At 41.7% G+C, this 14,454-nt stretch overlaps 1 protein-coding gene across 1 annotated transcript; it reads right to left on the bottom strand.

The window, feature by feature from the left end:
- Window positions 1-6,489: 6,489 nt before the first annotated feature.
- On the bottom strand, window positions 6,490-12,376 carry LOC100071364 (pre-mRNA-splicing factor SYF2). The gene is made up of 7 exons (XM_001501109.7): window positions 12,157-12,376; window positions 11,870-11,980; window positions 9,339-9,464; window positions 8,473-8,590; window positions 8,276-8,366; window positions 7,474-7,569; window positions 6,490-6,825 (listed from the first exon to the last, which is right to left on the bottom strand). Exons 1-7 carry the CDS (start codon window positions 12,181-12,183, stop codon window positions 6,660-6,662), a joined length of 735 nt encoding a protein of 244 aa, XP_001501159.2. The 5' UTR covers window positions 12,184-12,376; the 3' UTR covers window positions 6,490-6,659.
- Window positions 12,377-14,454: the final 2,078 nt, after the last annotated feature.

Here is a 14,454-nt window from a genome sequence, read left to right on the forward strand (position 1 = left end):
AAGCACCTGCTCTGATTACGACCTGTGCTCAAATGCTAGCCCTTAACAGCTCAGTGACCAGGCTAGTCATGGAACTTCTTTAGCCAAACCCCTTTGTGTAGTAATGTGTCGCTTAACGACAGGGATATGTTCTGAGAGATGCTGCTTTAGGGCATTTCACTGTCGTGGGAACATCATAGAGTGTTCTTACACAAACTTAGTATAGTCTACTACACACCTATGCTGTACATACTCATCTTGTAGGACCGCTGTCGTATGTGTGGTCCATCGTGGTGCACATGTGCGTGGCTGTATATGAGAGGTTTGGCTAGTTGCTATGGATATGTGCCACTTCTGAGGTTCACTTCTACAGTGATCTTTCTCTTCAGCCTCCATCACCATTAGCTTCTCCTTCAGCCTGGTAACGTGCTTGAGACTTCCCTGTTTCCTCTTTCATTCCTCTTAGTCTTGGCTCTTTTTCTCTTTACTACTCAGTATCCTGAAAAAGAGTATAGTTTCTTTTGTTTTTTCTGCTTTTTCTCCCCAAGTCCCCCCCAGTATGTAGTTGTGTATTTTAGTTGTGGGTCCTTCTAGTTGTGGCATGTAGAATGCCACCTCAACATGGCCTAACGAGCGGTGCCATGTCCCTGCCCAGGATCTGAACCCTGGGCCGCCAAAGCAGAGCGCGCGAACTTAACCACTCAGCCATGGGGCTGGCCCCAAAATTATAGTTTCTTTCCTATCTCCACTTTTTTTGATAATCAGTCCAAGTCCCAGCAGTCTTTGTCGAACTTGACCTTGTTGGTTGGGTGTGGCAGGACTACTGTTTAGTCTCTCCCAGGCTTTGTAATACAGCAGATAACTGATAGTGTGTGCAGACCCCTAGACTGGCTGTCATCACGTAAGTGGTGTGCAGTTGCCCAGGTGTGATACCCTGTTACTACATAATCTGTGGACAATAGAACAAGGTGGTGCCGATTGTAAGAAATTATGCCAAGAGACTAGATTCAGTGCTGTCCAAAAGAAAGAGCCACATTGAAAAAGGTAAAAGGTGAATTATTTACCCTAGTATATCTAAAATATTTCAACATTTAATATAAGAAATATTGTGATATTTTACTTTTTTTGGTACTAGATACTGTGATCCAGTGTGTATCTTACACTTTAAAACACACCTCAGTTTGCCCTAGCCACATTTCTTTTTGTTTTGGAGGAAGATTAGCCCTGAGCTAACATCTGCCACCAATCCTCCTCTTTTTGCTGAGGAAGACTGGCCCTGAGCCAACATCTGTGCCCATCTTCCTCATGGGGTGCCTGCCACAGGGCCTAGGTCGACACCTGGGATCCAAATTGGCGAGCCCTGTGCTGCTAAAGCGGAAGGTGTGGACTTAACTGCTGTGCCACGGGGCTGCCCTCCCAGCCACTTTCAAGTGATTGACAGTCGTATATGGCGGGTGGGTACTGCTTGGGAAAGCACACTCCTAGACAGGTTCAGGTGTCATGCTCTGCTTTTTCTTAAGGTCCCCAAACTGACTAGAAGCAGCCATGCTTTCTGACCTCACTGCAGCATGTTGTCCTTTGGTTTTCTTGGCTGAAAACATCTATGAAGCTTATCTGGTAAAATAAAACTTGTTCTTATGAGTGCTCACCTTTTACTGTTTCTCTATGGAGTCCTTTCTCAAAATGTTCTCATTCAGGGATTTACATGCATTTGTCTTTTTTTCTTTAACCTCTTCGATTTTCTACACTGTTTGTCCTTTGCCCACTATTAGGATTCTGTCCCTGACTTACTCCCTCTACAAGCTCTCTTGCCAGTTTCCTGCACTTTCTTCCCTTATGTACCATCTACTAACTAAAGATTACCGGTTTTCTGAGCTCATTTCCAGTGCCTTGCCCTGGCTCTTCAGAATGAACCGTTCATGTGCTGAGCTGCTTGTAGTATTGCCTGTTTGAATTAGTGGCTTTGCCATCCACGCAGTCATCTTCAGAGTAGTCCTCAAATCATACCAACATCTGCTGTTTTGGTTGAAGCTGCGTGGCTGCTGGGAGGGCTTTTCTCTGGAGAAATCCTGTTTTTCCTTGAAACCCCGGTCAATATGATCTCTGTGAAACCTATTCCTCTGAATCTTTCCCTCCCCTCCTTTCTTTTCCCTTAGTACAAAGGTATTAAATGCTTCTTTGAAAATAGTGGAGAACAAAACTATGGGGGATTATTACTTTGATAAGATTGGGCAACATAGGTGTGTATTTGTCTCAAATTACTTGAAAAAGTAAGTCAAATTACCACCTCTATTTCCATTCCCCAGAGGCAATCACTGTAAATACTATGCTGTACATCCTGGATTTTTTTTCTATGCCTATACAAACCTCTTTCTATAGATCTGTTATGGGCATCTTTTCATGTTAGTATAGATCTGCCTCATTCGATAATTGAATGAGTGTACCGTAATGTTAAAATGTCCCTATTCACAGAACATTGGCTGTCTTTATCAATGGCACTTATATATATTACCATCTTCATCAGCCCATCATTCAGTAAGGCAGAGCTTCCTACTGGCGTGCCCACCTTATTTATCCCAAACCTGGTCATGTCTTTATTCACATAACATGGCACAGGCAGACAACCTGCTTCACTTTTATGGGATACTCCTGACTTCAGGTTTTCTGTCCTATATTTCTCATAATTTCTACTCAAACCACATGTTCTAATTTTTTGTTCCAGTTGAAATAAGGTTAAAATGCCAATTAGGGCTTTTTTTAATACCAAATTGTATGATCTATGTTTTTTTTTATTGAGTTATTGATAGGTTACAATCTTGTGAAATTTCAATTGTACATTAATGTTTGTCAGTCATGTTGTAGGTGCACCACTTCACCCTTTGTGCCCACCCCCCACCCCACCTTTCCCCTGGTATCCACTAAACTGTTCTTGGTCCATAGTTTTAAATTCCTCATATGAGTGAAGTCATACACAGATTATCTTTCTCTTGCTGGCTTATTTCACTTAACATAATTCTCAAGGGCCATCCATGTTATTGCAAATGGAATGATTTTGTTCTGTTTTGCACCTGAGTAGTATTCCATTGTATGTATGTACCACGTCTTCTTTATCCATTCGTCTGTTGATGGGCACTTAGGTTGCTTCCACGTCTTGGCTATTGTAAACAGTGCTGCAATAAACATTGGGGTGCACAGGACTTTTGGGATTGCTGACTTCAGGCTCTTTGGATAAATACCCAGTAGTGGGATGGCTGGATCCTATGGTAGTTCTATTTTTAGCTTTTTGAGGAATCTCCATACTGTTTTCCATAGTGGCTGCACCAGTTTGCATTCCCACCAGCAGGGTATGAGGGTTCCTTTTTCTCTACAACCTCTCCAACATTTGTTGCTATTAGTTTTAGATATTTTTGTCATTCTAACGGGTGTAAGGTGATATCTTAGTGTAGTTTTGATTTGCATTTCCCTGATGATCAGCGATGATGAGCATCTTTTCATGTGCCTATTGGCCATCAGTATATCTTCTTTGGCGAAATGTCTGTTCATGTCTCCAGCCCATTTTTTGATTGGGTTGTTTGATGTTTTGTGATTGAGTTGTGAGAGTTCTTTATATATTATGGATATTAAGCCTTTGTCAGATATATGACTTGCAAATATTTTTTCCCAGTTAGTGGGTTGTTTTTTTGTTTCAATCCTGTTTTCATTTGCCTTGAAGAAGCTCTTTAATCTGATGAAGTCCCATTTGTTTATTCTTTCTATTGTTTCCCTTCTCTGAGAAGGCATGGTGTCCGAAAAGATCCTTTTAATACTGATGTCAAAGAGTGTACTGCCTACGTTTTCTTCCAGAAGCCTTATGGTTTCAGGTCTCACCTTTAGGTCTTTAATCCATTTTGAGTTTATTTTGGTGAATGGTGAAAAAGAATGGTCAATTTTCATTCTTTTACATGTGGCTTTCCAGTTTTCCCAGCACCATTTGTTGAAAAGACTTTCTTTTCTCCATTGTATGCCCTCAGCTCCTTTGTCAAAGATAAGCTGTCCATAGATGTGTGGTTTTATTTCTGGGCTTTCAATTCTGTTCCATTGATCTGTGCACCTGTTTTTGTACCAGTACCATGCTGTTTTGATTACTGTAGCTTTGTAGTATGTTTTGAAGTCAGGGATTGTGATGCCTCCCGTTTTGTTCTTTTTTCTCAGGATTGCTTTAGCAATTCGGGGTCTTTTGTTGCCCCATATGAATTTTAGGATTCTTTGTTCTAATTCTGTAAAGAATGTCATTGGGATTCTGATTGGGATGGCGTTGAATCTGTAGATTGCTTTAGGTAGAATAGACATTTTAACTATACTTATTCTTCCAATCCATGTACATGGAATGTCTTTCCATCTCCTTATGTCGTCATCCAATTCTCTCAGAAAGGCCTTGTAATTTTCATCATATAAGTCCTTCACTTCCTTAGTTAAATTTACCCCAAGGTATTTTATTCTTTTGTTGCGATTGTGAATGGTATTGTATTCTTGAGTTCTTTTTCTGTTGGTTCATTACTGGAGTATAGAAATGCTACTGATTTATGCAAATTGATTTTATACCCTGCAACTTTGCTGTAGTTGTTGATAACTTCTAACAGTTTTCCAGTGGATTCTTTGGGGTTTTCTATATATAAGATCATGTCGTCTGCAAACAGCGAGAGTTTCACTTCTTCCTTCCCTATTTGGATTCCTTTTATTCCTTTTTCTTGCCTGATTGCTCTGGCCAGGACCTCCAGTACTATGTTAAATAAGAGTGGTGATAGAGGGCATCCTTGTCTTGTTCCTGTTTTCAGGGGGATGGGGTTCAGTTTTTGCCCATTGAGTATGATGTTGGCTATGGGTTTGTCGTATATGGCCTTTATTATGTTGAGGTAGTTTCCTTCTATGCCCATTTTGTTCAGAGTTTTTATCATAAATGGCTGTTGGATCTTGTCAAATGCCTTCTCTGCATCTATTGAGATGATCATGTGGTTTTTATTCCTCAATTTGTTGATGTGGTGTATCACGTTGATTGATTTGCAGATGTTGAACCATCCCTGTGTCCCTGGTATGAATCCCACCTGATCCTGATGTATGATTCTTTTGATGAATTGCTGAATTCTAGTTGCCAAAATTTTGTTTAGAATTTTTGCATCTATGTTCATCAGTGATATTGGCCTGTAGTTCTCTTTTTTCGTGGTGTCCTTGTCAGGTTTTGGTATCAGCGTGATGTTGGCCTCATAGAATGTGTTAGGAAGTGTTCCATCTTCCCTAATTTTCTGGAATAGCTTGAAAAGGATAGGTATTAAATCCTCTCTGAAAGTTTGGTAGAATTCCCCAGGAAAGCCATCTGGTCCTGGGATTTTATTCTTTGGGATGCTTTTGATTGCTGTTTCAATCTCTTTCCTTGTGATTGGTCTGTTCAAATTGTCTGCCTCTTCTTGAGTGAGCTTTGGGAGATTGTAGGAGTCCAGGAATTTATCCATTTCCTCTAGGTTATCCATTCTGTTGGCATATAGTTTTTTGTAGTATTCTCTTATAATCTGTTGTATTTCTGCAGAGTCTGTTGTTATTTCTCCTCGCTCATTTCTGATTTTGTTTATTTGAGCTTTCTCCCTTTTTTTCTTTGTAAGTCTGGCTAGTGGTTTATCCATTTTATTTATCTTCTCAAAAAACCAGCTCTTTGTCTCATTGATCCTTTCTACTGCCTTTTTCGTTTCAATAGTATTTATTTCTGCTCTGATTTTTATTATTTCTCTCCTTCTGCTGACTTTGGGCTTCATTTGTTCTTTTTTCTCTAGTTCAGTTAGGTGTGCTTTAAGGTTGCTTATTTGGGATTTTTCTTGTTTGTTAAGATGTGCCTGTGTTGCGATGAATTTTCCTCTTAATACAGCTTTTGCTGTATCCCATATGAGTTGGTATGGCATGCTATCATTTTCATTTGTTTCCAGATATTTTTTTGTTTCTTCTTTAATTTCTTCAATGATCCATTGCTTGTTCAGTAGTGTGTCGTTTAGTCTCCACATCTTTGTGCCTTTCTCAGCTTTTTTCTTGTAATTAATTTCTAGCCTTATAGCACTATGTGTATGATCTATGTTTTAATAATACTTTGACCAAATGTTTTAATTTACTTTCTTCCGAGAGATGTTTGCTGTTTGAAAGATGGCCTATTTACAAAATGCCATCAGAGGATCAGTCTCTTGCTTTCTATGCGTGTACCATAAATGCACCTGGGTCATGGACAGAACATGGGACAGGCAAGCACCTGTTAAGTCACCAATTCTGGGGAGGAGGGGCTAGGGTGAATTCCCAGTAGCCACTGTCACTTTCCTTTCCCTACCTACCATAGCTTACGAGGAAAATTAGTACCAATCTAGCACCCCACCTCTGGAGCTCCCAAGTTCAACCCTAGGTGAAGGCAAATGTATGACAAATTTCAGGATGATGATGACTCACATGTTTGTAGCTAAGAATTTTAAGCCCAGTAGGGAACACACGTTAAGCACACACTTTGTGTTTAACACGAGACAGGTTTTTTTAAACAAGAAAATAATAAATATATAAGCATGAAAATACATAGACATTCAGAGAATAATTCTTTTTACAAAGTAGAAAAGGAAAGATATAGACCGAGTCCTGGTTTACTGGTACAATTTGGCAGTCAAAACAGTTCCTGAAGATTAGACAGCTGTTCCTCTTTCCAAATTCTGTTTAATTTCAGCTGTATATTTCCCATAGAATCTTTCTGCCTTCTTGTTGAATTTAGCATTCCTTTCATTAATGTAGTCGATATCTGCATCATCATTATAAGGACGTCTCCGGCTATATTTGTCTCGTTTTTCAATTCTGTAATGGAAACAAATACACAGAATTCAAAGCTGCTTTCTTTTTTGGTCTTAATAGTTAAGACTGAAAGCAATCTTTTTTTTCTTGGTTGAGGAAGATTAGCCCTGAGCTAACATCTTTGCCAGTCTTCCTCTATTTTGTATGTGGGTCGCTGCTACAGATTGGCTGACGAGTAGTGTCAAGTCTGCAAGGATCTGAACCTGTGATCCCAGGCCACCGAAGCGGAGCTTGCCGAACTTAACCACTACACCATGGGGCTGGACCCTGAAAGCAATATCTTTAGAAGGGCATTCTACAAAGAGATAGGTTCAAGGAGCTTTCTTGAATTTAATTTTATAAGTGAACAGTACCATCAGATCATCTGGTGTGAAGTTTGCGAGATAACCCAGGTTGATGCTGAAATATAAGGGCAGTGATACATTACACTACTTTGAGAGAATTTTTTTATTTTACTCTATTGATTCTGCCTAATAAGTACACCATTCAAAACAAATATAAAAGTGATGGTGAATGGGACCATTCTTCAAACTAATAATTTAAGTGTTCCTTAATTTCTGTCCAGTTGCTATACTTCAAGACTATGAAGTTAATTTTGTCAGTAGGCCTGAAATCAGTACTAAATCTTTAGGTTGCCTTTGTAGTACTTACTGCTTTTCCAAGTCTGTGACCATCCTGTCAATTTCCTCTGTGGAAGGTACGTGTGTTCCATGAAGAAGACTGTTGGATGTTGGGTAGAACTCTCCACTGAGACAGAGCAAGGTGATGAGTAACACTGTAAAGATACACTTTAGAACTAGACAATGTTGAGTGGTCAAAAATGGAAATCTTTGGGATCATATTTGATTTCAAAGACACAGAATTCAGACTTGGAAAAAGGCATTTAAGAAATAATCTACCCCAGCGCCCAAATGAGTTGGCTGAGGACCAGAGGTTAATGGACTTACCCAATTAAGTTCATTCAGTGGGAGAGGCTGAACGAGAACAATGAGTGCTGTAAAATTTACAGCTCTCTCCACTCCACTGTTGTTATTAAAACAGTCTACCTTAAGCACACTACCTGCCTTACATAATTAGGGAAAGAAAGAGTGCAGTTTAGTGCTGCTTAACTGCACATTATGAAAGTAGGTATCCTCCACAAGTAAGGGACATAGTGAAAGCAACAGTAATAATCATGATGATGACAGCTGACACATATACAGTGCTTACCATGTGCCAAGCACTGATTAAGTGCATTGTATGAATTCTTTTAACCTTTACAATAACGCTTTGAGGTAAGCACCATTTCCTGTACACAGATGGGGAAACTGAGGGAGAAAAATCATGTGACACAGCTAGTAAGTGGTAGAGCCAGGACCCAAGGCCAAGAAGCAAAGTTCCAGAATCGGCACTCTTAAAGTCAAGTCCTTCTAGTAACATACAAGGAATACACTATCAAATCACATAGACTTACTGCTTTTCTCTCAGTCTTTCGTATGTTTCCATGTCAGGTTTGATCTGCTTGGTCAGCCGATGATACTGACGTAACTGGGCAGCAGCATAATCTAAAGACATGAGAACCACAGACTGTGTTGATGTTGGGGTATTATTAAACCTGTTACTAAATAGGCCATTAATAGGCCCATTCAATAAAGTAAAAGCCAATTTTACCTGAAAATCCCAGATCGGGGTTTTTCCTCTTCTTTTTCCTCTCCCATCTTTCTGCATCTTCTGCGCTGATCTCTAGCAACTTCACTTTCTCATAGTCCTCTCCTCTTGCTGCACACTCCTAAAAAGAAGGAAAAACCATTAGCTCTATTATATAATTCCTTTTAAATCAAGAAAGCCCTGCCGACTGCCATCAAGAATGTAAGCTGACTAACTTACAAAGAAAATTGTGGAATTTGCTATGGTCTGTAAGAAGTAATACATCTATAACACTGCCACCAAAAATAGCTGTGGTGGACACAGGTGTCCATCAAAATCCTTTCTTCTGTCCTTTCTGGGCTCATGGCTGCCCATTTTGCAACCTCCCTTGCAGTTGGATGAGGCCAGGTGACTTAAGCTTTCAACAAAAAAGAGAAGTGCTGAGGGCTGCTTCCGAGGTCACACCTTAAAACCACAGCTGTGCCTCTTTCTACACCATTCCACTTCGTGCTGGCTGGAACTTTCAACGACCCAGCTTTGCCCATGCAGACACTCGACAATGTGCTAGGGAATGGAGCAACAGTGGAACGGACACTTGTATGGAATTCTGACTTGGGCTGCTCAGCTGAGAACTGATACGAGAGACTAATCAGCTTTACTGTTTATTTTTGGAGCTTTTGTTCCTATAGCTTAGCCTTTTACCCTAATCTACATTGCTTATCTGGCTCTGTGTGCCAGTGTTCTAAATGTTTTACATATTTTATTCTCACGACTCCTTGAGGTACAGAAGAGGAAACCAGGGCCAGAATGCTTACCTACTGTGCTATATATTGCCTCAATGAAACAAATTTTGACTTCACAGCTTATGAGGATGGCAAAATTGCACTTACTTTTTTCTTTTCTTCTTCCTGCAATTCCCATTCCAAACGAGCCTTTTTAGCTTCCCAGTTTGCCGGTAACTTAAGTCTTTTATCTTCCTCCACAACTTCCTGGTGATTTAGTTTTCGAGCTTCATTCTACCACCAGGACACACAAAGTTTGTCAGCATAAGTATGGAAATAAATCCAAACAGATGTTACCTGTGTTCTTGTATGATAGGTCATCCAAAGCAGACTTTTGGACTTTACCCTGAAAGGAGGGGAGTAGAGAATTTTGTGTGTGTGTGTGTGTTGGGGGGGATGTTATGTAGGGGGCGGAAATCAGGTAAATGACTGTACCTATACCTTTATATATGATTTTACCGCCTTCAGGGAACAATGTGGTAAGGATGCGAAGAGCAATGGTTTGGAGTAAGCAGGCCTGAGGGATATACTGACTTGACTCCTCTCTGGCTGTGCGAGGTAAGCAAGTGTCTTAGGATTTGATTCAAACAGCTTTCCCAAAGTATGTTTCAGTGTACAGAGGCACTTGAGAGGATTTTAGATGCTACTGAACGACAGTGAGTCATATGCTGAGAAAGGGATGCCACTGTCTTTCCTCTCAATTCAAACTGGGCTGAAGACAGTCTCAGCGCCTGATGGGTTTAACACCTCTAGAAACACTTCCTTTAATCTCCCTTCTTTTTAAAAACAAACGGGGTAGGAGACAGCATCCGAATGCAACCCACAAAATCCAGACTCTGGGAAATGACAGAAAAAACAATCTGTTTTTTCCCCACCAAACAAAACAACACCCCCAACCAAAACAAACAAAACACAAAACTCCAAAAAAAGGAAAAAGATGGAAAGAGAACCTATAGACTAAAAAAAGATTAAAATTAAAAATTCCCATTTGAAATTGGAATAGTAAGTAAATTTAAACAGTAATTTAAAGAATAACACAGAACAAGTGGACAGGTGGTGAGACTTAGTGTATACACCGTGAAGGTGCTATGAGGACTCCGACCTAAATCCCCCATTGTCTATGAAGTTCAGAAAGTTTTTAGGTCACAGAATTAGTGGCAGAGTTAGGCCAAGAACCCAAATTTCCTGATTTCTAGCTGTTCTTTTGTACCTATAAATATTTCAATATCTCTTTAGCCACAATATCCTCCTCCTCCTCCCAAAATAATTAATTCCTTAATATCAAATATCCTGTCAGTGTTCACATTTTCCTGATGGTGTCATAGGTGTTCACTATTATTTTTATAGTTTGAACCAGAATTCAGACAAGTTCCTCAGACTGCAATTAGTCAATACATCTCTTGTGGTTTATTTAATCCATAGTTTCCTTCTCCATCTTTTTTACCCTTTGCTTTTTTGGGGAGTATGAAAAAAAAAATGACCAGGTTGTCCTATAGTTTCCCAAAGTGGATTTTGCTAGTTGCCTCCCTGAGAGGTCCCTTAACATATTCCTTTGATCCCTGTATTTTCTGTAAGTTGGTTATTAGATTTAGCAGCGTCATCCAATTCAGGTTAAATTTCTTCTTAGCAAGTCTTACATGAAGCTGGTGTTATGTATTTCTATAAGGAGACACATAATCTGATTTTCTCCCTTTTTGTGATGTTCACAGCCATTAATTACTACCTAGATACGGTGATTCATTAAAGATTGCAAAAGGGCGATGTTCTAATTATATATTATTGCTTCTTCGCATATCATCTGGCCTCCTATTCTTTATACAGTAGTTCAAGCAAATTAAGTATGTGTGTTCGACTAGTTTTTAGAATTGAGTTTTTCTGGGGAAATGGAGATAACTACCCTCCCCACACATACCCTCGTCTCCAGGGCAGCCAGCCGCCTGCTGGCCTCCTGTCCTAATGAGGACTCTTCCTCTGCACTGTACCTACTGCCTGGACGCTCTTGCCCCAGCTCCTTTAATGTCTGCTATTGTCCTACTCATCTTTCAAGCAGCTTAGTTGTCACCTCAGTCTTCAGTTCTCAGTCGTCTTCTCTGCACTTGAGGTACTTTGCTCCTCTCTAAATGGCATTACCAAGTTGTGGGAGTCATCATTGGTTATGGACCTGCCTCCGTAACCAGGCGAAAGACTTCCCTTTGGACTACTAGATCCACCCTATCTAGTTGGCTGTCGCACCCCAGAGGCGGGGGAGGACGGAGACGACGCTGGGGATGAATCAGTGATTGGCAACTCGTTTGTGACAACAGACTAATTTTTTCCATCTCTGATCTGCAGTATCCCTCTCCATAGAAAGAAGGGTTTGATAAAGTCACTTGCACTGTGATAAAGTCACACTGAGAGTGTGAGAAGTTGCGTAAAAAACACCAATGTCTGGTTCCAGAAAGTGATCAAATCAGAGACCTGGAAGTGAGGCCTGAAGCATGCGTCCTTTTGAGTTCTAAGCGATTCCACTGTGCGGCGGGGTTGAGAACCACTGGGACTGAGCCCCCATCCAGCCCCGCGCTGCTCGGCTCCCTCGTCCCTCCGCACACGCGCACGGGCCTGGCCAGGGGACCGTCCCGGCCGGCCTCCGGGCCACTCACCCGTTTCAGGTGCAGCTCCCGGAACTTGCGCAGTCTCTGCTCGCGCTTCTGGGCGGCCAGCTCCCGGGCCGCCCCGAGGGGCTGCTCCTCCTCCGCGCCGCCCACCGGCCCCTGCGGCGAGGAGGGCCGGCTTGAGGCGGGGCCGGCTCCGAGGCTCCCGACGGCCCGGGCCGGGCCCTCGCCGCCACCCGACGCCCCAGTGTCCGCGCCCCGCTCCCTCCCGGCATCGCCTCCAGCCTCAAACGTTCCCGTGCGCCCCCAACCCCGGGGCAGAGCCTGCCACCCACCTTCTCAGCCTCACCCGCCGCCGCCATCACACGGCTGCGCTTTTGCCCCCAGATTTCCGGCGACAACAAATAAGTTTACCGACTGTGCTCACTTCCGGCGGCCGGCAGCCACAGGTTTCGGGAGGGGACCCCACCCCCGGCCGAGGAACCATCCCCGCCCTCGCGGCCCCAGCGGTACCCGATTGGGTCGGGCCTGTGCGCAGGCGCACTGAGGGGGGACACCTGGGCAACGCGGGGGACACCGGAGAGAAGGCTGGGCACTGGCGTGTCGGCGTACGTTGTTGGGATGGTAAAGGGAAATAAGGGGAAGCGGGATAAATGGAAGAAACCACCAAATGTGTGAGAAAGTAACCCAAAGCACAGGGTGTGCCCATGCAGTGACCAGCCTTGTAATTCAAATCTCTGATTACTCAACCCAAAGTAGGCCCCCGGTCACCATCACCGTCCTATTTTAATTTCTGCATAGCAGTTTACTGGCTCCTCGCTCAGTACAACGTAAGCCCCAGGAGAACAGGGTCTATTTCTACCTTGTTCACAACTGATTCTCTGCGCCCCGAACTACCTGGTCCAGAGTATGAATTAATTTCGTATTGTTGAAGGAAGGAAGGAAAAAATTGACTTGGGGTATTTGAGATCTCTTCCTCAAGCATCTCCATGATGCAAAAGATTTCTTGGGTTCACTTGAGGTTTTGACTTTCTTCTCCAAATTCTGCGTAGAACACGATTCTTCATATATCTACCCATTCTTTCAATAATGAACTGTATAACCATTCTCAGTTATTTAACTCACCTATTCTTTGGTTCACATCTAGGAAAAAGAAATGACAAAGCAATATTCGTGTCCAAGAGTAGTTTAGGACAAAATAGATAATATATGTGAAGTATTTGTGACTGGCGCCTGGCCCACAGCAAATGATGAGTAATTGTTGACTTTTACCAGTCGGGATGAGATGTGTCCCCCTCCTGCCTGAGATTTCCTTATGTCTTTCCTCAGGGAAGCCCTAACCCCACCTCCTGAAGGGTCAGTTTCCCCTGTTATAGCTCTTCATACTTTCTTTTTTCCCGTGCTTACATAAATGTAATTGAATAAGTGTGGAATTGCTTGTTCAATGCAGTTGCTTTAAGTAAGACAAGTTTCTTAACCACTGTTAAAATAGCAAATCTAGCAGAGTCATAGGCTTTTATTTTTTCTATATTATGGATGATTTGACAGAGCAATCTTACAAGTATTTATATTCTTTAGAAATACAGAAATGTCAATTACAAAGTTATTTTCAGTAGGATCACTTAACAGAATTACAGGTTTTGAAGTATAGTTTATCAGTCAGAGTCCTACATACTCAAATTAAGTAATTAAGGAGAGTTGAATAAAGGGACTGTTTACAAAGTTGTAGACTGGGTTAAGAGAAACCAACAAAAGAGAGGGAAGCATTCCAGGACGAGCAATGGGGGAGCCATTGCTACCCTTCTCCTCAAGAGGCAAGGGGAGGGAGCAGGAATGGGAAGGATAGGATGGGACAAGGTCTTCAGACAGAAGCTGTGATCAAGGAAATGAAGCCAACCCATAGTCCAGCCAGAGAATAAATATCCTGGCCTCACTTCTTCCGGATCTCTGATCTTCTGTAGGTGCCACTCATTGGCAGGGCCCAATGAGAAGAGAGCAATAAGCAAGAGAGCTTACTGATGCAGTCCATGCGGGCTTGTGCTCACGGGCACAGAACAGGGTAGAGACTGGTGGAGAGTGGTTCTAAAGGAGTGAACACAAAGTATTTAGCACAATTCTTTTTATGGGCCATGGTAACAATCTAAAAGAAAGGTTGAAGTCTTAGTAGAACTCTTTGTTCGAGTTATATTTACATTGATTTATTAACAAAGAACAGAACAAGTTGTGTGGCCAATTGAGTTTTCCAAGATGGTGGAAAATCTTCCATCCTATGTACTGTTCTTAGAATGTGACGTTGTGCTTTTTTGTCTAGTAAAATGTCTTTGTTCCGCTCCCTTCTGCCTATAAAAATCTTTCATTTTGTAGGATCCTCAGAGCTCCTTTCTGTCTGCTAGATTGGATGCTGCCTGATTCATGAATCGTTGAATAAAGTCAATAAGATCTTTAAAATTTACTCAGTTGAATTTTGTTTTTAACATTATGCTGATTCTCTTATATCTCTTCCAGAGACTAGTTAATTATGAAGATTCATATTTTTTTAAGGCCAGGCTTGGTAATTTTGTTAATTTGTGTTATTAGCAAATTGGCAATATAGAACTCATTTTTACTTGTAGAAATACAGAAAAGAATGAATA

The sequence above is a fragment of the Equus caballus genome, chromosome 2 (assembly GCF_041296265.1).
Source record: "Equus caballus isolate H_3958 breed thoroughbred chromosome 2, TB-T2T, whole genome shotgun sequence".
Classification (NCBI taxonomy): Eukaryota; Metazoa; Chordata; class Mammalia; order Perissodactyla; family Equidae; genus Equus; species Equus caballus.

Coding starts and splice junctions, on each gene's coding strand:
- LOC100071364 (XM_001501109.7), bottom strand. CDS start 12,183: ATGGCGGCGGCGGGTGAGGCTGAGAAG. Junction 9,465..11,869: donor GGGAGCTGCACCTGAAACGG/GTGAGTGGCCCG, acceptor TCCTGGTGGTAG/AATGAAGCTCGAAAACTAAA. Junction 8,367..8,472: donor CCCCGATCTGGGATTTTCAG/GTAAAATTGGCT, acceptor TCATGTCTTTAG/ATTATGCTGCTGCCCAGTTA.